At 39.6% G+C, this 27413-nt stretch overlaps 2 protein-coding genes across 2 annotated transcripts in view; one reads left to right on the plus strand and one right to left on the minus strand.

The window, feature by feature from the left end:
- LOC132115321 (serine/threonine-protein kinase mTOR) overlaps positions 1-27413 on the minus strand; it is a 182706-nt gene that overhangs the window by 99391 nt on the left and 55902 nt on the right. The window lies entirely within an intron of this gene.
- LOC132115320 (angiopoietin-related protein 7-like) lies at positions 21080-24045 on the plus strand. The gene is made up of 5 exons (XM_059523719.1): positions 21080-21654; positions 22653-22753; positions 22842-23036; positions 23205-23400; positions 23482-24045. The coding sequence occupies exons 1-5, from the start codon at positions 21300-21302 to the stop codon at positions 23649-23651; spliced, it is 1017 nt and encodes a 338-aa protein (XP_059379702.1). The 5' UTR covers positions 21080-21299; the 3' UTR covers positions 23652-24045.

Here is a 27413-nt window from a genome sequence, read left to right on the forward strand (position 1 = left end):
AAGAGAGTCAACGGCCGCAAAGCTCCAGGTCCAGATGGCATACACGGACGTGTCGTGAGGGCCTGTGCTGTCCAGTTAAGTGAAGTGACATTCAGCCAAGTATGGTGACCCATACTCAGAATTTGTGCTCTGCATTTAACCCATCCGAAATGCACACACACAGAGCAGTTAACACACACACACACTGTGAGCACACACCCGGAGCAGTGGGCAGCCATTTATGCTGCGGCACCCGGGGAGCAGTTGGGGGTTCGATGCCTTGCTCAAGGGCACCTAAGTCGTGGTATTGAAGGTGGAGAGAGAACTGTACATGCCCCCCCCCACCCACAATTCCTGCCGGCCCGGGACTCAATCCCACATCTGCTCCTCTCTGCCTGACACCTTGGACCCATTACAATTTGCTTACCGTTCTAACAGATCCACGGATGACGCCATTGCAATTAGGGATGGGCGTTTTCCACAAATATCACATTCGAATATTTGAGCTCACAAAAAACGAATATTCGAATATTCGTTTATTTAAATTAAGTTTAATGAGTCAGACGTTATTTTTCAGCAACATTTGTTTTCGTCATTTTGAACAAGCTTACAATAAGCTTGAACATTACACATCGTGTTTTGTAGCTGAAAACCTTTAACAATGCGTGCAAACAAACAAAAGTACAGATTTAAAACACAAAAAAAATAAAAGTGAACAAAGAAAAAAGTAAAGCAGCCTGCAGCAATTAGGCTATTGTACAGAATGTAGCTTACACTTAACTTTTAAACTGTCAGCAAATCTTTTTTTCTTTTTTTCTATTGTTTCAAATGTTCTTGTTAAGAAATACGGCATGTAAACATGATTGGGGAAAGTCGGCTCCTTAGTCTGTTAACAATAAGGCCGGCCGCGGAGAAAACGCGCTCTGACGACACAGACGTTGGCGGGACTCACAAATAACGGTGTGCTAAGCGAATAAGTTTTGTGAAGCGCTTCGTGTTTTCGTTTCACCACTGAATGGGATCCTGATCTGGTGGAATACATGGCTCCAGCAAGAACTGTTCCCACTCGTCTCGGCTTGACTCTCTGTAATCATCGCTGAAGAACTGGTTCAGTCTTTTCCAACGAGTGGGCATTGCATCTTCTTCATCGTTGGTGACGCACCACTTGCATCAAGGAAAATGCTCTGATAATGTTCAAAAAAGTTTTTTTTTCTTACTTCTCTCATGTTTTCATCGAGAAACCTGAGATGTTTGTGCCGAGGGTCTAGGGCAGACGCGAGAAGAGGAGTTTTCACTGCATTCTCCAAGTTAGCGGTGTTTATTCGTTGCTTGAGAGATGCTGCAACAATGATCTTGGATCACTTTCTGTGATTCTCCACGGCATATTTGAAGTACTGTAGAAGACCGCAGTTCTTTTAGGGGGTGTTCATATATCGCATCTTTTGCATGCTCAAGTTCGTTATTTCCAATGTAGGCGCGCGGTATGCGCGCTCATAATGGAAGCGACGCGGTCGCGATGCGCACGCGGTGCGACGCGGTCCCGTTTTTTCCAGGCACGTCCGCACAGCATCGAGTTAAAAACATCTCAACTTTCAGAATGCCACAAGCATTCATTAAACATTCAGCTTCATCCTTTCCTGTAACAACGTTGAAAGCTCAGCCAAGATGAAGGAACAGCTGATCATAGCTGTATATGGATTGCCATTTTGAAATAAATTTAGTAGCAGAGCTACTGAAAGCGATTTGTTTTTGTGCTGAAAATCCATTTATCGTTTGCTGAAATTTCCGCGTCTTCATGGAGAGAACGCGTCGCCTCAGGAGCGCTTCTGCCCGAGCGCTTTGGAAAGAAGGAGAAAGCGGAGAGCATAGCCTTTTCCACGCCTTATTAGGCGCGATATGTGAATGGCCCCTTAATCATTCATTAATTATTTTTTGCTTGCATACACCTCCAAATATGCCGTGGAGAATCAAAGAAAGTGTCCAAATTAGGTTTTATTGTGAACTTTTTTTTTTTTTGCGAAATTCAAATATCATTTTTATTTATCTAATAATTAGAGCAGAACGAATATTCGAATGTTCGACTATCCGTGCACATCCCTAATTGCAATAGCCATACACTCTGCACTAGAACACTTGGAGGGAAGAGACACCTATGTGCGGATGCTGTTTGTTGATTACAGTTCTGCATTTAACACCATCATCCCTACCAAACTCATAGCCAAACTGAAAAATCTGGGTCTTAACAGTCACTTATGTAACTGGGTCCTGGACTTCCTGACCGGAAGACCCCAGGTGGTCAGAATTGACAATCACACATCCTCCTCACTTATACTCAGCACTGGTGCCCCACAGGGATGTGTACTCAGTCCTCTCTTGTACTCCCTGTTCACATATGACTGCTCTGCTAAGCATAGCTCCAACATCTTGAGGATCATGAGGATCTTTCCTGGAATCTACACTCAGAGACCATAGTGAGAACAGCCCGTCAGCGTCTCTACTTCCTGCGGAGACTGAAGAGGTTTGGCATCTCCTCTAACATCATGACAAACTTCTACCGCTGCACTATAGAGAGCATTCTGACCAGCTGCATCACTGTATGGTACGGCAACTGCTCTTCCTTGGACCGCAAAGCTCTTCAGCGAGTGGTGAGAACAGCAGAGCTCATCATTGGACATAAACTCCCAGCCTTACAGGACATCTATTAAACTCGCTGCTTGAGAAAGGCTCGCAGCATCATCAAGGACCGCACTCACCCTGCTCATCACCTGTTTGCCACACTGCCATCTGGCAGACGTTTCCGATCCATCCGTTCACGGACAACCAGACTTAAGAACAGCTTCTATCTTCAAGCCATAAGACTACTTAACAATCAGCTGTCCTCCATCTAAAAACGGAATACATGCTGCTCTTATGTTTACTTCATTGTACTTGCACTGCCACTTCTTTTAATATTCCTTCATGTTACTCTGTGACACTCTACAATTACTTTTGGACATTGCTCTTCTCAGGAATACATCTGAATGTGTGCTGCTCTTAAGTTTATTTATTGCATCTGCACTGCCACTTTAATTTTCTTCCATGTAGCTCTATGTCACTCTACGATGACATTTTAGACACTGTTCTACCCCAGTAATCACAATTATTACCCCAGGATGTCTTATGTACACCAACTCTAAACACTGATTACCTTTATTGTACCTGTTACTTCCACTTATTTGTATATAATGCTCTGTCCATGTCTTTCTGTCTAAGGGCACCGTAGTCACTCAAAAATCTCAGTGCTCTCCATGTACGTCTGTGTCTTATGTCTTGTTATTGTCACTGTATGTCTGAGCCTCGTCACAAGTATTTCAATGCCCAGTTTTCCCCAGTGTTAACTATGCAACTGACAAATAAATGCCTCTTGACTCTTGACAAAAAGTAAATTCAGGGAGTTTAATATTCAGTATTAGGGGCATCCAACATTCAGCTGTTCATTTTGATACCTCATATCCGGAACCAATCATAAATCACTAGGAACACTATGAGGTCATAACTGTAAAGTCTCTGCACTCACAGATGGTGTTTTAATGAAAGGACACCTATGTTTTAAACTTCACTTTTGAAAAGTCTTCTCTTCAGAGGTCAACTTGGGCAAAAACAAACATAGAAACAAATAAAAAAAACTAATTTGCTGAATGAATGCCTGCAAGGCATCACTCCAACAAAACAGACAACTTGAAGTAAACATCTCTGACTTGAAGGACTGACAGCTGTCAATGACAAGCCCATGATTCATTAAAAAAATATTAGAACAATATCTTAAGTTCATTTATTGTTAAAAAAGAAGTAAAATGTCTACAAAGAATACTTATTTAACAGTTTTAAGAAAATAAATTATTTTAAGTTTTGTGAAAAAAAAAGAATAAAAATCTGCATGTCCTTTCCCAGTTATATAATTGCAATTTAAAGAAATAGGGTGTTTATACTAGGGGTGACCCCGAATAGACAACGATTCGATGCTTCGGTTCAAGGAGCCTGATTCGACTACCAATCTCACAGTCGAATATTCGTGGGTGTTATTGATTATGCCATTCTGACTATATGGGGGAGCTCAAATGTCTGATTTCACAAAGAACTTCTATGTGGTTTATATTGGTTTTCTCCCAATAAGTTAATATGCAGCCTATTATGATAAAGCCGTGAATAAGAATCGGAAAAGAAAGAAGCTTCAAATTAATATTTTAAAGTGCGTGAATAAATCCAACCACCCCTATAGATTTATGTTTCACTTCTATAATCCGTGACCGACAGAGGAGCATCTCGGCGGCAGGGATTTAAACTTTACCAAGACTGAAACTGACACAGGCAGAGACTGGATTTTTTTTGAACAGGTAGGGTACAAGTGATTTCAAAACATTTCAGCCGGTGTAGATATATCATGGATATATTATTTACCTGATATAAAATGTGTTTGGTTCAGTCAAGCGCTTCATAGTAGTACTACATTGATATCTCTTCAGAGCACAGTGCGAGCAGGTCAAACTACAATGCAGAATATTAATAACTATGACTGGACTGGATTAATAACTATGAAGACCATTATACTAAATACTAAACTAATTTATACCATTATACTATATACTAAAACGCTATGAATTTTTAGAGTTTGGCTACTGTGTTTCTGCACATTGTGTCGTGAAGAACACGTCCACAAAATATGTTCATTCAACGTGCAGACACGTTCATTTGCATCCGGGCTCTTTTTGCAGATAGCCTATAAGTCTTAATATTAATGTTATGTTGCATAAATAACAAAGCGTATTCTACATTAAATTATGAGTTTAATCCCACTGATTAAAATATGCTATCAAATGTTTGACTCAATGTATTTTGCCCCGCCCCCAAACATATGATTCGACTATCAGTCCAATATCAGCAAAATTCGAAAATTCCATTTGACTATGAAAATCCTTAGTCAGGGACACACCTAGTTTATACTTATAAGCTTATACTGTACAATTTGGGATGTCTGGAATAATATGGATTAGATTTTTTGTTGTTGTTATTTTTACATTTTTTTGTGTGTGTGTGTGTGTGTGTCTGGTACTTATGTCTCATTAAATAACTGGTTAGTTTAATAAGAACTGCATACTTTCTGCAACCACTGCAAAAAAAACAAGGGTGAAAAACTATGAAGACACCAACAAAAAAATAGACAGTGGACAAACAACTTTCATGTCCATGTCTGCCACAGAATCAGAGCTGCCATGGCTGGAGGAAAGCAATCAAGTTTGCAGTATATGATATGTTGATCAGATAGTTGGCCACCGTAAAAACTATATTATGGCTAGGATGACCAGCATTGGTGGTAAAAATATGTCACTGCACTGTAAAAGAGCACTGCTGTGTTCAGGTTTGACATTTGTTTTATGAAATAGTTTGCTTTTGACTAACTTTCTCCTGGAATCCAAGCTTTCAGAGACGGAAAAAAATACAAGAGTTACAGTGCAATGAATGAAAACAATCCAGATGTTTAAATGTTTTCCATTTCCTCCTTTCATGGCACATGATAAAAGATTAAGCCATTACTTCCCAATTCAGTTCAGACAATACCGCAAAGTCAGCTGAGATTATATAATTGAAGTAGGTTGGACCCAAAACTTATTGCCAATCACTTCATTAGACAGTAGTTCCCCATTTGATTACTTAAGAGCCTGGTGCTATTTTTCCAACACGTGGTATTCCTGACACAAGGTACTTGTTGATCTCCTTGTGGTCTGACCATACACCACTGGAAGAAGTGATACTGTGTAACATAAGATTATGTAAGCTGTATTATAAATAGTTCATTGTAATAAAACATCTGCTGGAAACGTGGATAAAAATGGCCAAACAAATCACATTTTCACTAAAGACTTAAACTTACTTAAAACAAATCCTGATGTTTATATATCTGAATTCCAAAGTTGGGTGCAAAAGTTTGATTGCACAGATAGTATTGAAACTGAACTGAGCTGGACGATAACATCATTGAATTCAATGATGAACTGCCTTCTTGCATTACTGACACTCTATTTTCTTATTTGATGTTGTTCAGTTGCTTTGTTACAATCAGTATTGTTAAAAGTGCTATATAAATAAAGGTAACTTGACTTGTGTCTTTGAAACACAAAGTCTACAGACAGTACTTTACTGGTCGTTGGGAGTTATGGGCAGTTTTTGTGCAGGTGTGTCATTCTGCATTTTAAAAATAGAATAAAAGTGGTAGAGTGCATCTGAGAGGGATGTGTCATTATCACAGGCCTCTGGCGGGGGCTTTTAGTCAGTGATGGTCTGAATGGCTTGCCACAGGCTCCGTCTGTCTCTACTGTCTGTGAAGTGATTGTTGATTTTTTTCAGCATATGACCGTTTTGCATTTTTGATGCCACAGGACACATTGGCTCTTGCTGTTTTGAGGGCTGCTTTATCTCCTGATCTGAATGCTTCATCTCTGGTCTTTAGCAATCCACAAACCTCTGCTGTCATTCACGGCTTCTGCTTTGAACGTGTGGTGATGGCCTTGGTGACTGTCACATCAAAATACACTTTTTTATTTAGGCACTCACAGTTTCAGTGTACTCCTGCAGGTTATGTATGGTTGTTGTATGTAGGTGGCTGCCTCTTTAAACATGTTCCAGTTTGTGCACTGAAAGCAGTCCTGTAGTGTTGCGGTTAGGGCTATGAATAGGAATTCACTCGTTTTCTTGATGCATTGATTACAAACCCTGACGATTCAAATGCATCAATCTTGAAAAATTATTTTTGAATCGTGAATCACCAATCTCTGACAACAGTCAATTTAAAATGCTAAGAATCGAATATAATATACCGTATTTTCCGGACTATAAGTCACACTTTTTTTCATAGATTGGCTGGTCCTGCGACTTAAAATCAGGTGCGACTCAAAATTAATTTGACATGAACCGAGAGAAATGAACTAACAGAAAACATTACCGTCTACAGCCGCGAGAGGGCGCTCTATGGGTAATGTTTTCTTTTGGTTCTTGGTTCTAAATAAATGCGACTTATATATGTTTTTTTCCTCGTCATGACGTATTTTTGGACTGATGCGACTTATACTCAGGTGCGACTTATAGTCCGAAAAATACGGTATATATATATATATACAGTACAGACCAAAAGTTTGGAAACATTATTATTTTCAATGTTTTTGAAAGAAGTTTCTTCTGCTAATCAAGCCTGCATTTATTTGATCAAAAATACAGAAAAAAACCAGTAATATTGTGAAATATTATTACAACTTAAAATAATAGTTTTCTATTTGAATATACTTTAAAAAAATATTTTATTCCTGTGATGCAAAGCTGAATTTTCAGCATCATTACTCCAGCCTTCAGTGTCACATGTAACATCAGTCTATCACATGATCATTTAGAAATCATTCTAATATTCTGATTTATTATGAGTGTTGGAAACAGTTCTGCTGTCTAATATATTTGATGAATAAAAGGTTAAAAAGAACTGCATTTATTTAAAAAAAACAAAAAAACAAATTATAATAATATATTTTCTAATAATATATTTTCTTTACTATCACTTTATCAATTTAACACATCCTTGCTGAATAAAAGTATTGATTTTATTTAAAAAGAAGAAAAAAAAATACTGACCCCAAATTATTGACCAGTAGTGTATATTGTTATTACAAAATATTTATATTTTAAAAACATAGCTTCTTTTTTTTTTTTTTTTTTTATTCATCAAAGTATCCTAAAAAAGTATCACATGTTCTTAAAAAATATTAAGCAGCAGAACTGTTTCCAACTTTGATAATGAATCATCATATTAGAATGATTTCTAAAGGATCATGTGATAATCAGTGTTGGGAAGGTTACTTTGGAAATGTAATAGGTTACAGATTACAAGTTACCCTGTTTAAAATGTAATAGTAGTGTAACTTTTTCAATTACTTTATTAAAGTAATGTAACTAATTTTGAGTACTTTTTGATTACTTTTCTAAATTTGTGAAAATTAAAGAATAATAAATAAAAGCATATACATCAACTTAAATACAGTTATCTAATAAGCATGTGACGTATTCTGTGTACTAAACTCCTGAAACATTGGTGTTTTTTTTGAAACTGCTGTCTCTGTATATGATGATAGTTTTCTCAAAATAAGTAAAATGCTCATGAAGTGACACAGAGCAGTTCTAGAAATTATGTTTATGTGCTCGTGTACTCCTATATTGAGATGGCAGAGGTTGAAAACACTGCGAGCTTCAGTATGCGTGTGTGTAGTAAATGAAACCATGTCTTTGCTATTAATTTACAGGAGGGGCAGACTGGGAAAAAAATCAGACTGGAAAATTCAAACTCATACAAACAAATTCATGGACAAAACTATTTTTTATCTATTTTAAATCTTTAATTTTGGGACATGCAAAATAATTAAAAGTTCTCTCCTGAACTGCACCTTCACTTTCATTTTTCTCTTCAGTTTCTTTATTTTGCCCTGTTATCCATCTCTCGTGACTTTAATACTCAAGATTGAACAAAACTATACTTTACAATACAATACTCTACAATACTACAATATCTTTATAGAAAAATCCTAATACTGTACACGAGTCATGTTTTTCCCTTACAAAAATTAACCTTGCTTTTATTAGCCTATATAAAAGTAAAATAACCTTGTTTAATTTTTATTTTATTTTTTGCATATGGATTTGTATTTATTTTTAAATAAATACATTTGTAAAATAATTTTACATTTTTGGTTATCACAGTTAAACAATAGTAACCATTTTCTCTGGATTTATAGAAAAATATTAAAGTGTAAATTTTCGTAAGGGTTGTGTTGTTGTCTGTCGTAGCTCCCCCTAAACCTATTAAAAAAATCTGAATTTTTTTCAGCTAAATTACTACTGTAACATTACAACAGATAATAACGATGTCCTTTATATAGTATTTTGAGTGATGACTGATGAGCAACGTGCTGCTGCTTGATTAAATAAATAAAAAAACAAAGACAAAAAAGCATCTTTACAGATGAAACTCTCTCTCTCTCCCTCTCTCTCTCTCGCATTGATTACTCTGAGTCTGATCCAAACCATTTGGCGGAGGGCGAGCGAGTCATGACTAACAATTCATGATTTATTAGAGATTTAATTATCAAATGGCGGATTCGCAAATGATCGCTTTAGTACATTCGGCAGGCAATTATACAATAATGATATTAAATAGTGGGGCAAAATCAGCTGCCAGGCCATCGGGAATTGTCCCGGTTCTCTCGATGTCCAGTCCGCGCCTGGTTTCCAACACGCAGAATGTGCGGGTCATATATTGCATTTTTGGGGCTTAATATTCACAGACACTAGTCGATGTCATGTTTTGATTCAAGTGTACTGACCTACTTTTGATTTAGTCATCCAAAATGTGGCATATTCCGTCCGCGTTAGGTATTCCGTTTTTATGACTGGATTCTATGAACCAGACTGTATTTCCGCATGCCAGAAATTATTAGGGCGGTATGTCTCAGAATAGTCAGTGCAATTTGGGAAAGAAATCAGTTAAATCTGTATGTGGATGTGTGTGAATATTCAAATGTAATCCCCTTTGTAATCGTTAAAAATTTCATAAGTAACTGTAATTTAATTACTCATTTTTTCGTTACAATAATTACGAAAAATAGTTACAATAGTTACAATAAAGTTACAATAATTTTGTAATTAAATTACGTAACGCCGTTACATGTAACTAGTTACTCCCCAACACTGGTGATAATGATCCTAAAAATTCAGCTTTGCATCACAGAAATAAATGATAATTTAAAGTATAATAAATTTAAAAACAATTATTTTAAATTGTAATAATATATCACAATATTTCATTTTTTTCTGTATTTTTGATCAAATAAATGCAGGCTTGATGAGCAGAATCAAAAACATTAAAAATAGTAATGTTTCCAAACTTTTGGTCTGTACTGTATATAACCAATTCTTACTATGTGTTTCCAGATCCCTACTATCACTACCACTCACAAACCACGCATCAAACAATGTAGGCAGCGCAATCTTAACAACCTCCACACTTTGCCTGTGTCTGCTAATACACTACTTTCTTTTTCTATTGGTCTCTGGAATTGCCAGTCTGCTGTAAACAAAGCCGATTTCATTACTTCTATTATTAGTCATTCAAAGCTTAATCTCATGGCCCTAACAGAGACCTGTATCAAACCAGAGGACACTGCTACACCTGCAGCACTCTCCAATAATTTCTCATTTTACCACTCCCCCCGTTTGACTGGAGGAGGTGGAGGTACTGGTCTGCTCATCTCTAATGATTTGAAATGTAATCCTTTACCATCTTTGGATATCAACAGCTCCTTTGATTCACATTCAGTTACTGTTTCCTAACCTCTTAAAATACATTTTGTAGTTGTCTATCGACCCCAGGGACCACTAAGTAACTTTTTGGATGAATTAGATGTGCTGCTCTCAACCTTTCCTGAGGATGGTACTCCCCTAGTTATGCTTGGAGATTTCAACATCCACCTAGATAAACCTCTGTATGCTGATTTCCACACTATGCTTGCCTCTTTTGATCTGAACCGAGTGTCAACTTCTGCTACTCACAAATCAGGCAACCAACTGGACCTTATTTACACGACACTACTCGACTGATCATGTACTGGTTACTCCACAGCACACGTCGGATCACTTGCTCCTCACTCTTAACCTCAACATGGTCCCTGACACATCACTTACCACTCCACATGTCATCTTTCACATAACCTACGCTCACTCTCACCCTCCCGGCCATCTGCAATGTTTTCATCTTCACTTCCTTCCCCTAAACTGTTAGCATCTTTTGAAATTTGCCACGTTTTTCATTAATAAAATTAAAAACATCAGTGCACAATTTTCCATTCCATAATCAGTCAAGCTCATAATCACCAGCAAACATACACACACTTACATCCTTCTTTTCACTCTCTGAGGCAGAAGTCTCCAAACTCATGCTTTCTAATGATCCTACTACTTGTCCACTTGATCCTATTCCATCTCATCTCCTTCAAGCCATTTCCTTTTCCCCTCATCATTTAGACAGGCTTGTATAACTCCACTACTTAAGAAACCAACCCTCAACCCATCTCTTTCAGAGAACTACAGACCAGTTTCCCTTCTTCCTTTCATTGCAAAAACACTTGAACGAGCTGTGTTCAACCAAGTCTCTGCATTGCTCACACAGAACAACCTCCTTGACAGCAATCAATCTGACTTCAGAAGTGGACATTCAACTGAGACTACCTTGCTCTCAGTTGTTGAAGCTCTAAGAATGGCAAGAGTGGAATCCAAATCTTCAGTACTTATCCTGCTTGATCTGTCAGCTGCTTTTGACATGGTTAACCACCAGATCCTCCTATCAACCCTACTGGCAAAGGGCATCTCAGGAACCACACATCAGTGGTTTGAGTCTTACCTATCAGATAAGTCCTTCAAAGTATCTTGGAGAGGTGAGGTGTCCAAGTCACAACACCTAACTACTGTAGTGCCTGAGGGCTCAGTTCTTGGACCAGTTCTTGGACCACAAAAAGAATACACGTCACACCTCTGTTTATCAATTTGCACAAGCTACCAATAGCTGCTCGCATAAAATTCAAGGCATTGATGTTTGCCTACAAAACTACCACTGGCTCTGCACCCATTTACCCAAATTCATTACTTCAGACTTATGTGCCCTCTAGAAGCTTGCGTTCTGCAAGTGAACGTCGCTTGATTGTGCCATCCCAAAGAAGCACAGAGTCACTTTTACAGACTTTTAAATTAAATGTTCCCTCCTGGTGGAATGACCTCCCCAACTCAATCCAAGCAGCAGAGTCCTTAGCCATCCTCAAGAATCGGCTTAAAACCCTTCTCTTCCGTCTTTATTTGATCCTCTAACTTCAGCACTCACTATCCTAATTCTATTCTTAAAAAAATCTAACTACCTTTCTAATCTTTTTGTATTCTATTTTCTTGTAATGTATTATGCAATTTTGTGTGTGTGTGTGTGTATGTATATGACCTCTAACACTAGCTTGCTCTACTCTTTTTCTATTCCATCTCTTTTTCTACTCTTTTTCTATTTTTATCGGTTTTCATTTATTTATTATATTATAATATAACAAAATAATATAAAAGCCCTTGCTACATGTACTGTGTTAAGATAACTGAGACTCTTTATAGCACTTATATATTATTGCTCTTTTTGGTTGTTTTTTGATTGCTTCAACTGTCCTCATTTGTAAGTCGATTTGGATAAAAGCGTCTGCTAAATGAATAAATGTAAATGTAAATATATATATATAGTTTGTAATATGGCACAGTTTTTTAAATAACTGAAAGTAAACTCTTTACGTCAGTTTGTCAAGCATTATAATCATAATCAAGTATTATTTAATGATATAACTTAATTAGATTTAAAACTTGATAACCATGATTGAATGCATATTATTCATTTTAACTGGACTGGTGGTGGTGCTTTTTTGGTGATGACTCAGTGAGGGGCTGAAAGCAGGTGAGTACGTCCGTAGAAGATAAGTCAATACCACACAATCACGATTCACTAATGCTTGTCCCTTTCTTTTACAGGAGAGTAAACTTGCCAGCGAGCTTGAAGAGAATACAGGAGATTCAGGAGATCGTTGGGATATCAAGTAACAGGAATAGCTCGGGAGTCCTGGAGGCGGCAGAACAATGACACAAAGGTTAGTGTTTCAAAAGTACGTACACGTTACGTCTTGGAATCCACAGGACATGGGACGAGCAGGGGACTGTAGCATGAGGTCTGTTCCTGTTGGAAGCTTGAAGTTGAACTAGCTGATGTGAGTGCTTTATAGTGCTTTGATGAAGTCACTTATGGTGAAAAACGCTCAAACTGATTTGCTGAAATCAATACAGTGATAGGTAATAGGTGAGCGCAAGCCAATGAGATTGTCATTTGTGCATTAGCTCTGCCCATTACCGACAGTTCTTAAAAGCTGAAGAATTCCAAAGGAACACCGTTATTTTGACAGAAAAATACAACAAAGAACATAATCTACGTGGCGCGTCAATTCTCTCTCTTTCTCTATCGCTCTCTCTCTCTCTGCGTGTGTGTGAGACAAAGCGATGGCGAAGTGTGCCCCTTCACACTATAGTTTATGATACGTCAAATACACAAACACAGTTGGGCTGCACATCCATTCAGATAAACTGAAAAATATCACAGATCACTGATGGACAGTGAAACTCTGAAGCTCTCAATCAAGAGTGTTTGCAGAGTAAAAATATATCTGTGGTAAATTTTACTTAGCCTCCTATTAACATACTGGCAAGTAAAATCAATAAAAAAAAAGTAAAATTTATTTGCCATTGGATAGTATTAAACATCATTTAGTAGCCCAGAGTTAAGATTTAGTCACATATGCGAGTGATTTACTATGTTTGATGCAGACAGTGAGCCTATGTTGGATCAATTTAGCCTTCTCAAATAATCACGATTAGCCTAAAATAAAATATATAGATATAAAACAGTTCAAGCATATAACAATGTTTAAAAGTTAGACCCAGATAAATGTGTGCTATATCCAATAGTTTGTGTGGAGACGCTTCAGTACATGGAGACGCCAGCGTGATCACTTGCATTTTTTTCAGTGGATATGCCATCATTTTTGCTACTAAAGGTAAGAGTAATACATGATTCATTTGTAACTACAAAGGGTCTACTTTTATTTGTGTGCACTCACAATACCAACAAAACATTGTGCTTTAATAAAATAAAGAAAACAATCATGATGCACGTTCTGCCGTCTCGTCTTTAACAGGAGTACAAAAATGAACCAAAACTCAGCGAATACATGCCTCATAATTATATCTACAGAAAGCTTTAAATTACTACTTAATGAAATAAAACAAATTGAAAACAAACACTCATTCATTATAATCATAATCTGTAAAGATGCACTTCTCTTTAAAGGCGCATCTAATAAGATGGTGAGTCAGGATCGGCAACTTCATCCTTGCAACACAGACTCAGAAAACACTAGTTTATTAGTGAATAATTTAAATATCTCAAATATCTCTTACTATTTCCCTCTGTCACATTAATGTTAATTACTTTTTCCAGTGCTTTGCAGCAAGCTTAAGCCTACTGCGTATATTTGAATGCAGAACTGTTCAGCTGCACTGACTCGCGCTAATGGTGGGACAATAAACACTAGAGCCACTCTTGACAGTCACGGTAGCACGGTCTCGTGTTGTTTCCACCAGCACTGCAATTATTTTTCATCACCAATTGATGGATGTCTAAAGTATAAAAGTAAGGAAAAGTCTAAGAGAAGTCTGGGAGGCCCTGCCTGTGTCTGAACTATGATGTGAAAATTGCACGGCTCGAGGGGTGTAAAAAATTTGGCGCCCCTCAGGCTCGGGCTGAAATGCAGGCGTCTATTGTCTGTTGTTGAACCACAGGGAGACTTTCAGAATCACAGAGACTTTTTTCCCCCTTGAACGGCTGGTCCCACCGGTGCGACATCTGTTTTTTTTTGTTGTTGTTGCACCATTGAGAAATTAGGTCGCACGTGTGACCAAATTGGTTGCAATCTAGAGCCCTGTCTAGGCCTATCTAATAAATGCAGGGAATTTCTAGCACCATCTGTTCCACTGCGAACAGTGATGAGAACGGTTACATTGTGAACATTTACAACCAGAGCTTCAGATGAAATGAGATTTTGTCTTCCAAAAATCTGTATGTTGAAATCCTCAGTTTTTACAGGATACTTTAAAAAAAGAATAAAAACCAAGTAAGTTTTGTTTGATTGAAGATCACAGTTTTAGAAAAACAATTAGAAGTGCTTCAGCAAAAGGTTCTGTAAAAAGAAACTGTACACTTCAGAGGTAGATAGTCTGAAAGCTTTAGGACTTCAAGATGAAAATGCTTCTCATCAACCTGAACACATTTCAGCTGTACCAAAGAACGTTAATTGGCAGACACATGGGGTCTCGCGACAGTCTGAAGCTCCCAAAGCTGCTGAGAAACATCTGGACGCCTGGCTGTGGCCGATGGCAACCAGACAACATCCTCATTGACTTCAGCTGTGCTAATAGCACCTTTGAGTTGTGGAGCACATTCCCGAATAATATATTTTCTGCAATAAAATATATTTAGAAACAAATCTGTATTATTCTTTAAAAAACATGCACTAGTATGCAAAATCAAATGAATCGTACAACACTGAAATGTACATACATTGCATAGATGTGTAAATATTAAATCAGTATTAGACTAAAGAATAACAAAGAAAAAAAAAAGAAAAAACAGACATGCAAAGACCCTTCATTTGACTCTTTTTCCAGACACTTGCAGACTCACACAGCAGTATGGCATCGTAAACAGCTTCCTAACACCCTCTTAAGAGTATCATTACTGTTACAAGAGTGTTTCTTGACTATAAGTAGTCGGTACAAATACCAGTAAATTTTGGTACCACAGCAAAAAAACAGTTGGATTTATTTTGTGTGTGTACCTAAAAACTCTGCATGTAATGGTGGCTGCTCTGTCAATTCAGTTAGGAACCTAGGTGTTGTATTTGATAGCAATCTTTCCTTAGAAAGCCAAGTTTCTAGCATTTGTAAAACTGCATTTTTGCATGCTCTCAATGTCAAATGCAGAAATGTTAATCCATGCATTTATGACCTCAAGGTTGGATTATTGTAATGCTTTTCCTATTTGGCGCCTAAACTCTGGAATAACCTACCTAACATTGTTCGGGAGGCAGACACACTCTTGCAGTTTAAACCTAGGTTAAAGACCCATCTCTTTAACCTGGCTTACACATAACATACTAATATGCTTTTCATATCCAAATCCGTTAAAGGATTTTTAGGCTGCATTAATTAGGTAAACCGGAACCGGGAACACTTCCCATACCACCCGATGTACTTGCCATTAGAAGAATGGCATCTAAGCTAATATTAGTCTGTTTCTCTCTTGTTCCGAGGTCACCATGGCCACCAGATCCAGTCTGTGTCCAGATCAGAGGGTCACTACAGTCACCCGGATCCAGTACGTATCCAGACCAGATGGTGGATCGGCACCTAGAAAGGACCTCTACATCCCTGAAAGACAGCGGAGACCAGGACAACTAGAGCCCCAGATACAGATCTTCTGTAAAGTCCCTGTCTCAGATGACCACCAGGACAAGACCACAGGAAACAGATGATTCTTCTGCACAATCTGACTTTGCTGCAGCCTGGAATTGAACTACTGGTTTCGTCTGGTCAGAGGAGAACTGGCCCCCCAACTGAGCCTGGTTTCTCCCAAGGTTTTATTCTCCATTCTGTCACCGATGGAGTTTTGGTTCCTTGCCGCCGTCGCCTCTGGCTTGCTTAGTTGGGGTCACTTCATCTACAGCGATATCGTTGACTTGATTGCAAATAAATTGACAGACACTATTTAAAGGGAACAGAGATGACATCATTGAATTCAATGATGAACTGCCTTTATCTGTCATTTTGCATTATTGACACACTGTTTTCCTAATGAATGTTGTTTAGTTGCTTTGATGCAATGCATTTTGTTTAAAGCGCTATATATATATATATATATATATATATATATATATATATATATACACACTTTTCTGCCGAGTTTAGCTCCAACCCTAATCAAAAACACCTACCTGTGATTTTCTAATGACCCTGAAGACACTGATTAGCAAACTCAGATGTGTTTGATTAGATTTAGAGCTAAACTCTGCAGAAAAGTGGATCTCGCGAGCCAGATTTGAGGATCACTGATTTAGATTCTGGTTCCTGCAGTGGGAACACACTGAGTACCAGCCCAAAGTCCCTAGGTCCTCGGTAAAGTTCCAGCGATAGAAACGTGGCTAAAGAAGTTGAACAAAGAATATATATATATATATATATATATATATATATATATATATATATATTAGTGGTGGGCCGTTATCGGCGTTAACGTGCTGCGTTAACGGGAGACTCTTATCGGGCAATAAAAAAAATATCGCCGTTAATTTATTCTCAAAATTGGGTTGAGAGCTACGCGAGCTATGATGACTTTCACCTTGATTTTTTAGCGCGGATGTATACCTAGCTGAATCTGTAGGGGGCGAGAACGAGTCTTTAAACTGGTGTGTATGCCTACTGTGAAATTACCACATCAAATGTGACGTGCTAACATGGATGCAGCTAAGATGCCGCAGGGTTTGCTTCAGGAATTTTATTTTTTTTAAAGAAGCTTCCCAATGGAAACCTCGACAAGACGCATGTCTGTTACACACATACTCCGTCTACAGTGCGTATGCAGTCCGTGTGCGTTACGTGTGTGGTGCAGAAGCAGCACGGACTCATACTCATTGTGCTTTCACACAGGACACATTTGCAGTCCGCTACTCGGTACGTAAACGATCGCTGCACTGCTGCAGACGCACCGCTCCTGGAACGGACTGACAGACCGCAACCGCATGAACACTGGAATCCGTTAACATGGGTGTGTAAAAAAATATGCAACGCATACGCACTGCAGACGAACTATGTTAAATTTAGTTCAAATTTAGGTGTAAATTTGTTTGCACCTTGTGCAATGTGGAATTCATTTACAGCTTTCTCAAGCAGTTTGTGATGCATTTTGGAAACAGGAGATAAGCCCCATGGTCTAATGCACCACATGTCTTGAGAAACCCATTGTCAAAGACTTAAAAGGATAGTTCACCCAAAAATTAAAATTATGTCATTAATAACTTACCCTCATGTCGTTCCAAACCAGTAAGACCTCCATTTATCTTCGGAACACAGTTTAAGATATTTTAGATTTAGTCCGAGAGCTCTCAGTCCCTCAATTGAAGCGGTGTGTACAGTATACGGTCCATGTCCAGAAAGGTAAGAAAACAATCATCAAAGTAGTCCATGTGACATCAGAGGGTCAGTTAGAATTTTTTGAAGCATCGAAAATACATTTTGGTCCAAAAACAGCAAAAACTACGACTTTATTCAGCATTGTCTTCTCTTCCGTGTATGTTGTAAGACAGTTCAAAACAAAGCAGTTTGTCATAACCGAATCTTTCGCTGTAACTGGATCTTTTTGAACCAGTTCACCAAATCGAACTGAATCGTTTGAAACGGTTCGCGTCTCCAATACGCATTAATCCAAAAATGACTTAAGCTGTTAATTTGTTTAATGTGGGTGACACTCCCTCTGAGTTAAAATAAACCAATATCCCGGAGTAATTCATGTACTCAAACAGTACACTGACTGAACTGCTGTGAAGAGAGAGATGAACACTGAGCCGAGCCAGATAATGACTCGTTCACGAGTCAAGAACTGGTTGCATCAGTAGTTCTTTCTGACAGTTCGATTCAATAAACCTGTTGAAGAAAACGGTTCACCGGTTCTTTTGGGCTCGACATAATGGCATCATTGGCGATGACTGCAAGCCTTCATTTACCCGCGCTCATAACATTAGTTCAGAATCAATCACCAAAAGAATCAGTTCGGTTCAGACGCTCTGTGTGTTGGTTTGCTTCACGCTGAATCACACATGCGCAGTATCATCAGCTCCTTGGTTCTCGAATCGGACACGTCTGACAGAAATGGTTCTTGACTCATGAACGAGTCATTATCTGGCTCGGCTCTGTGTTCATCTCTCTCTTCACAGCAGTTCAGTCAGTGTACTGTTTGAGTAAATGAATTACTCCGGGATATTGGTTTGTTTTAACTCAGAGGGAGTGTAAGCCACATTAAAAAAGTTAACAGCTTGAGTTATTTGCGGATTAATGCGTATTGGAGACGCAAACAGTTTAAAACGATTTAGTTCAATTTGGTGAACTGTTTCAAAAAGATCCGGTTACATCGAATGATTCGTTCACGAACCGGATAATGACAAACTGCTTTGTTTTGAACTGTCTTACAACAGACACGGAAGAGAAGACAATGCTGAATAAAGTCGTAGTTTTTGCTATTTTTGGACCAAAATTTATTTTCGATGCTTCAAAAAATTCTAACTGACCCTCTGATGTCACATGGACTACTTTGATGATGTTTTTCTTACCTTTCTGGACATGGACAGTATACTGTACACACAGCTTCAATGGAGGGACTAAGAGCTCTCGGACTAAATCTAAAATATCTGTGGATATTTGGAACTGTGTTCCAAAAATAAACGTAGGTCTTACGGGTTTGGAACAACATGAGGGTAAATTATTAATGACATAATTTAGGAAATTGGGCGACCTAACCCTTTAACGTTACTTCTAGTCATTATTTTATTTGGGTAGCACACATATCCTGAATGCCTTCAGCAGAATTCAAATGAGCCATTTTAATCTAGATTAATTCCAAGATTACAGTGAGATCAATCTAGATTAAAAAAAATTATCTATGCCCACCACTAATATATATATATATTACATTACTGTTGTAGGGGTTCAGAGTGAACCAGACAAATCATAGATTTGAGCAAGGCACCGAACCCCCAACTGCTCCACGGGCGCCGCAGCATAAATGTGTTCATGGTGTGTGTGTGTTCACTGCTGTGTGTGTGTGTGTGTGTGTGTGTGTGTGTGTGTGAACTTTGGATGGGTTAAATACAGAGCATGAATTCTGAGTATGGGTCACCATACTTGGCTTTATGTCACGTGACTTTCTTTTTTTTCTTTTACTTTCCTAGTGTGCATTAACATTCTATTGAATTAATATATAGATCAGTGGTCGCACACCGGACGAGAAGCGTAGCGCCATGTCACGTCTCGTCTTTAAAATTCTAACATATTGAACAATATAGTGATGTATTGGCAGTAGGAAATCTCGTTACTTGCTCTGCCACAGCAGCGTAGCAGATCTGTTCCACCAAAACCAAATACATTAACTTTGTCATGTACATTACCATGCAAATCCCTCCGAGAGTAATAAAAGAAAAAAACAATCAATCAAAGAGATGGAAAAAAGGATCATCCCCTCCTAAAAATGACTTATAAACTTGATCTTGTGTAGCTGACCACCTTCTCAATAGCACACAAAGCCATTTGACTTTTAACTGTGATCAACTGTGCTCAATTTAATTATCTCATCATGAAAAGAGTTTTCCTGGAGCATTGCAGTACAACTGAAGCTAAATCCACTATGAAAAAAAGATCTCCGGGATAAAGTTGTGGACAGACACAAGGAAATTGATACAAAAAAAATAATAAATAAAAGGCTTTATCAATGTCTAGAAGCACAATGAAGTTTATTATTCAGAATTGGAAGGTATTTGGTACAACACCGACCCTCTCTGGATCAGGACGTTGCACCAAACTGGATGAAAGAGCCGGAGGAATCTAGTCAGAGAGGCGACCGAGAGCTACAGCAACTGAAGCAGCTGTAGGAATTTATGATAAAGAGTGGTCATTGTGTGCATGTGACAACATCACAAATTCTTCACAAATGTGGCTTGTATGGGAGGGTTGAAAGGAAAAAAGCCACTCCTCAAGAAAGGCAACAAGCAGTCACGACTGAGCTATGCCAAAACACACCTTGAAGATTCTGACGCAAATTAGACTAAAATGTAATTAGTTGGCTCAACACTAAATGGTAAAAACCTGAAAAAGTGTGAGAACCACTCCTTTAATTTATAGATTTAAAGCCAGAAGCATTTCACTTAATTTAACTAGCACTGACTCCAGTAATTACAAGCTGGTTCTGAGAAATTAAAAGAATGCTAAAGCACAGCTTCCTTTCAAAGGTCCTTCTCTTCAATGAGAAGACGTCATATGGAAGATCACTTTTCTTTAAAAGAAAAGTTCGGAACATCAGACAATGTATCACCTTCACAGAACAAAGTGTCTTCACGCAATCTTCTGTTATCAAACAGATTCCGCTTATGCAAAATGGATATATCGTGAGGTGCAAGACACGTATTGACGGGTGGGACCAGACAAGAGGCGGAGGGAAAAAATTTCACCGGGGGAAAGGGTGGGGAGGGCTTAGTGGTGGTAGGTGGTGGTGGTGGTGTGGGGGGGGGGGGGGGGGGTCAATGACTGTAGGCCTGAGCAAAAGGGGAGGGCACAGAACATGTGAAAGGATATTTAAGCTGCATCCATTGCAGGCCCTCTGTGTGAGCAGATATCAGATTCTGAAGAGCAGAGAAGAGAAAGCAGCCTGGAAAATATTCTACAGTTCTAAACTTCATTGTAGAGAGTTCTTCTGAAATTTTTCTCGTGCCCTGACATCTGACCAGTATTCGAGAGAGAGCAACACAGCCAGGATAGATCGGCGACTACTCGCACTTTCTCCACACATAATAACAAAAAGCGTGAAGATGACAGCTACATCATTGACTCTTTTTCTGCTAATCCTTGGTCCTGCTATGGCTCAGAGTTCCTTCAAGAAGAACTTGGCAACACCCAAACCAGCAAAAACAGCACAATGCTGCGATGAGGTGCGCTCCATGAAGGTTCAGGTGGCCAATCTGAGCAGCATTTTGGAAGAAATTAGCAAGAAGCAGGAGTCTGATCTCATGAAGGTTGTGCGGCAGATGATGGAGCTGGAAAAGCTTAACCAGCAGCAAGAGGCCCGAGTCACAGAGGCCGAGAGCAAGTATTCAGAAATCTACAATCAGATTGAAATCATGCAGCTGCAAGGTGCCCAATCTGCTCCGCAGCAGAGCACTTCAGGTGAGTCTTGACACACAATTCAACGTGTGCTTGAAAGCTTATTTTCAAAACACACACTACGTGTTAGTCTGCTTTCCAAACTCAACAGGGTCACAGGTCACATATGCTGACTGTTGACATACCACAGAGGCATTATTTTCTTAGGCATTATTTACAAAAATGTACATTATTTTGCCAGGGTTATATCAATTCAATTATATATCAATATCAATTTATATAAAATCAATCTTTGTCACAGCATTTCCTGCGAAAGAGCATGTCCTGTGAAACTGCATTTCCAAACTCCTGACTTCATATTGAGGAAACAGACCTCTTGGAATGAAAGATATATTTTATGATATATGAGGTTTGAGCGATTTAAGCAGTGAGACGGTTTACAGCAAAGTGTATCGTACTGTAACGTGACGATACAATTTCAGAGGAAAATAAAAACAAAGGTTGTTTAGTTTCATCCAAACAGAATGTTTTATTTCACACACATGGAACCCTTTAAACGCACATGTTTTAATTTAGGGAACCATTAAAATAGCTGTACCCAAGGAGCAGTGAAAAGTCTAGGCAGTAGTTAGAGGTAATCAGTAGGTAATAATACAGGCTAACATGTGCAGGAATGTCTGGCTTTACAACAGCATCCAAGTCATAGCAGTTAATTTGTGATTCTTACCCTGAACCAAAAAGAATGATGGTAGCGTTCCCCCCCAAAAAATATTGAACTATTAATCTCTCAAAGCAGAAAGAGATGCATGTTAAAACAAAGGATGTTACAAAAGCTGTAGTTTAAACACCTAATTATTCATTTGTCAAGCTGTTTCCTTTTTCCCACCTCCAACTATGCAAACAGTGAAGAATTGTTAGGTATATGCTAGCTGCACAGACAAACATAGCTTAAAGCCAGCAGGAGTGCACACTGAAGTTCCTTCTGTTGGCGGATCCTATTAGGTTAAACTCAAAAGCAACTGGCTTTTGATACTCTAAACCAAGAATTCTCTCTCCCTTAGATGCGATCTACGATTGTGCATCCCTATACTACAAGAACTACAAAATATCAGGAGAGTATAAACTACCAAAAGATGACTTCCTTGGAACACCTGAACTAAATGTAAGTCAAAATCTTAGTCTTCATTCAAGCAAGGTCTTCATTTTGAAAGAACAATTGTCACGAATCCCCCCGTTTTTGGTTTCTTCAGGTATTTTGTGACATGGAGAACAATGGTGGTGGCTGGACTGTCATTCAGAGACGCAAGGCTGGTCTGACAAGCTTCAACCACGACTGGAAGAAATACAAGAATGGTTTTGGTACAATTCGTGGTGACTTCTGGCTCGGCAACGAAAACATATTTCGTCTTACTAGACAGCCCACAGTGCTGAGAATAGAGATGGAGGCAAGTGTGCACATAATTGAAACCAATGTGGAAAAAGCTTCATTCTTTGTTATACTCATTAAGCAATATGAATCCCTGCATATTTAAAGTCAACATCACGTAAAGCAAGCTTTCTTATATGACCCAATCTGTATGTTATTATTATTATTATTTTTTGTATTGTGGTAGGACTGGAAGGGTGAGACACGCTACGCTGAATATGGCTTTTTTACAGTGAGCAACGAGATGAACAGTTACAAGCTCTTCATCGACAATTACAGAGGAAATGCTGGAGACTCTCTACGTTACCACAATAATACCAACTTCAGCACTAAAAACAAAGACAATGACAAGTGTGTGGACAACTGCGCACAACTTCGCCAAGGTCAAAAACAAACACTCACCACACAATATTCTGCTGTGGTAATGAACTTTGTACCTTAACCTTAGCGTCTTTCTTTCATAGGTGGATACTGGTACAACTGCTGCACCGACTCCAATCTAAATGGTGTGTTTTACCGCTATGGGTCACATACCAAGAATCCAGATGGCATCTCTTGGTACGGATGGCATGGACCAAACTACTCACTGAAACGCGTGGAGATGAAGATCCGACCACAGAACTTTGTACCATAAAAACTTGTCAAAACCAAATTTATGTTCCAGCTCACCGCTAAACCTTGGCATCAAAGGATCCACATAATCTACAGCTTTAACTGGGCAAACTTTTTCAGGGGGAGTGCATTTGTATAATAGAATGATAGGACTGAATATGTGATGAAATGATGTGTGATTGTAAACTGCATTTTATACATGGTATTTATCTCTTAAATATGTTATTTTCTTTAGGATTTTATGCACATGATTATTAAACAACAAGCTGATGTAAGCATTCACACAAAATGCTCATTGTACAATTACAAACTATTTGACAGTTCAGAGATATTATAGTAAATTCACTGGTACAGTAAAATGAACTGTGTAAAAAGTAAAATAATGGATGATTAATAAATTGTATATTTAAAAAGCTTTTTTGCTTTACCTAAATGATGTGTGTCTGCTTTGGTACAAAATGAACAAAAAGGTAGTCACAGCTGTGGGAGTCAAACTTGAATAAACACAAAATACACACAACATTACAAAATTACATTGAAATTGGTTCCAACTAGGAGTACTAAAAAGTACTTGTCTTGACCTTCAAGAACGACCACTCTATTCACTTGAACACTGTATCTATCAGTTGTTGCCTTGATTGTTGATCTCAGAATTCACATACTCTTGGTCAAGATCGATTCACACAACTATCACAGACAGCTTATGCAAATAGCATATGGCCATAAACCCATAACAGATAATTACAAAAGTAAATCGAGATAGCATGCAAAAGGTAAATAAATATAAGGTGACGACCAAAGGTGAGGGTGATTCTTCGAGAAGTAACCATAAATATCAAACTACAGTATCACCTAAAAACATAAATCTAATAATTTCTTACAATAATACCCAAAACCTGGATCAATGTGCCCAACTGATTTACTCAATGCCATTCTTCTATAATAAGCAATAATTTTAATGGAAATTGTCATTTAATTAACGTTTAAAATGATAATCATGATTTTTCTACTATTATAAAGATTATTCTATCCGGCTAAATAAAAAACTGCTAAAACAAGCCTAAACTTAGCTGGTTTATGCTGGTCTCCCAGCTTGGTCAAGCTGGTTTTAGCTGGTTGTTCCAGCTGGTCTCTCAGCCTGACCAGCTAAGGAAGTGGTCAAAACCCCTCTAAAACCAGCCTTCAGACCAGCAAAGACCAGGCTGATGACCAACTAAAACCGTCAACCTGCTTAGGCTGATTTTAGTGTTTTTTTTTTTTTTGTTTTTTTAATTCAGCAGGGAAATATGATTTCATGTGTCCTTTAACCAACCTCCACTGACTATACACTGACTTCATTTAACCAGCAATGATAATACAAAACTCTTGGTTTTGGTTAGTGTTTTGTCATCTGTATTCACATTACATTTTATAAGTGAAAATTTGTTCACAAATTGAAAAAAAGCCACTCAGATCGCACAGTAAATATGTTAATACACACTGAAAACGTACTCGGTTACTAAACGTAACCTCGGTTCTCTCTAGAAGAGCGAACGAGTACTGCGTCTTAGCTAAGACGCTACGGGAAAAGTCTCTTTTCACGAAATACTGAAGCAAAAAATTATCCTTAATTTTGTATTTTTGTGAAGCGCATTTGCAGCAGTACACAGCCATAGGCGAGACGGCTCGTTCGCTCATTGGCTTGTTCTGCTTCGCGCCCTTCTTGCCACTTTCCGCCGAAACAGGTGTGGCCCAACCTATAAAAGGAGCTCGAAAAGGCTGACTCACCTGATTTATTTCATCGCCGAAGCGAACCAGAGTGAATCGTACGCACGGCAGAGAACGCAGTACTCGTTCGCTCTTCTAGAGAGAACCGAGGTTACGTTTAGTAACCGAGTACGTTCTCTTACGAGAGCTCTCTCGTACTGCGTCTTAGCTAAGACGCTACGGGAACCCAATGTAAAACGCCGTGCGCGCAGGGATCACACACCAATAAACCTGAAGCAACGCCCAGGATTTACAGTGCACAGTCACCTGAGGGACTCACAGAGTCCAGGACAGAAAAGGGAAAAAGCCCTCCGTCCTATATCTAGCAGATGCGGCAATATGACATCACACAGCCGAGGCAAGGCCTGACCAATGTGGCAATGCGGGTCTTACGCAATACTGCCCATATAACAGTCGGCAGCGCATAGCGCTCGTGAACTCAGAATTCCCCTCAGGGCCCTGATTCGACTATACCGACAGCAGCCTTGCTTGCAAGGCGGGAACCTCCAGGTTATAGAACCTGATAAATGTAGACGGCGAGGCCCAACCTGCCGCCATACATATATCCTGCAAGGAGATCCCAGTAGACCACGCCCACGACGAGGCGACGACTCTTGTGGAGTGTGCTCTGACGCCCAACGGGCACTGAAGGCCCCTGGAAGCATAAGCTAACGCTATGGCGTCAACTATCCATCTGGATAGAGTCTGTCTCGAAACAGTCATTCCCTTGGAACGTCCACCGAACGAGACAAACAGCTGCTCCGTCTGCCGAAAGGCAGCAGAGCGAGACATATAAGCTCTTAAAACCCTGACAGGGCAAAGAAGACTCGAGTCTCCATCCTCCCCTGACACGGGCAGGGCAGACAGGGCAATAACCTGAGCCCGAAACGGTGTGTTGAGGGATTTCGGCACATAACCGTGCCTAGGTTTGAGTATGACCCTTGAGTCATTGGGCCCAAACTCCAAGCACGACTGGCTCACCGAGAGTGCGTGCAAATCACCCACACGCTTCTCCGAAGCGAGAGCCAACAAGAATACTGTCTTGAACGACAGATGCTGAAGGCTAACCGATTGGATAGGCTCAAAAGGGGGACCCTTCAAGGCCTCCAAAACCGCCGCGAGGTCCCACATAGGGACTGATGGAGGTCTTGGAGGATTCAGCCTCCTAGCTCCTCTGAGGAACCGGATGACTAAATCATTCCTTCCTATTGACTGACCGAGCGCCGTTTCAGAAAACGCCGCGATGGCCGCCACATAAACCTTGGGCGTGGATGGGGCTCTGCCCTTATCCAACAGCTCCTGTAGGAAGGAGAGGACCTCCGTCACCTCACAACTAAGGGGTGAATAACCTCGAGCTGTGCACCAGCTGGAAAACACTGACCACTTCGAGGCATACAGACGCCGTGTCGACGGAGCTCTAGCCTGAGTGATGGTATTTAGCACTCCCACTGCGAGATCAGTGGGTAACCGTTGAGCGCCCACACATGGAGGGACCACAACTCCGGTTGAGGGTGCCAAATCGAGCCCCTGGCCTGCGAGAGGAGGTCCCTCCTCAACGGTACCGGCCACGGGGCGATATCTGCTAACTGCATCAAATCTGGGAACCATGGTTGGTTCATCCAAAAAGGTGCTACAAGCAGTATTGAACATCTCGTTTCTCTCACCCGTTCTATCACCTGAGGAAGGAGGGAGACGGGAGGGAAAGCATAAACCGGGCAGCACGGCCATTCCCGTGACAGCGCGCTTTCGTTCTTGGAAAAGAACGCAGGGCAGCGAGCGTTTTCGTGGGACGCGAAGAGGACCACCTCCGCCCTGCCAAATCTCTCCCACAACAGCCGGACTGTTTGCGGGTGTAGAGACCATTCGCCCGTAGGAACATTGCCTCTGGACAGCCTGTCTGGACCCAGATTCTGTAGCCCAGGCACATGCACTGCCCTCAGCGAACGCACGTTGCGCTGAGCCCAAACCAGGAGGCGTTCCGCTAGCCTGTACAGGTTTCAGGACCCGAGACCGCCCTGGCAACTTATGTAGGACACCA

Source organism: Carassius carassius, chromosome 34 (genome assembly GCF_963082965.1).
Source record: "Carassius carassius chromosome 34, fCarCar2.1, whole genome shotgun sequence".
NCBI classification, from domain to species: domain Eukaryota; kingdom Metazoa; phylum Chordata; class Actinopteri; order Cypriniformes; family Cyprinidae; genus Carassius; species Carassius carassius.

Excerpts from the sequence above, each read along its gene's own strand:
- LOC132115320 (XM_059523719.1), top strand. The coding sequence starts at position 21,300 with ATGACAGCTACATCATTGACTCTTTTTCTGCTAATCCTTGGTCCTGCT. Across the intron at positions 22,754-22,841 it reads TTGGAACACCTGAACTAAAT|GTATTTTGTGACATGGAGAA; the intron begins GTAAGTCAAAAT and ends TGGTTTCTTCAG. Across the intron at positions 23,401-23,481 it reads CTGCGCACAACTTCGCCAAG|GTGGATACTGGTACAACTGC; the intron begins GTCAAAAACAAA and ends TTTCTTTCATAG.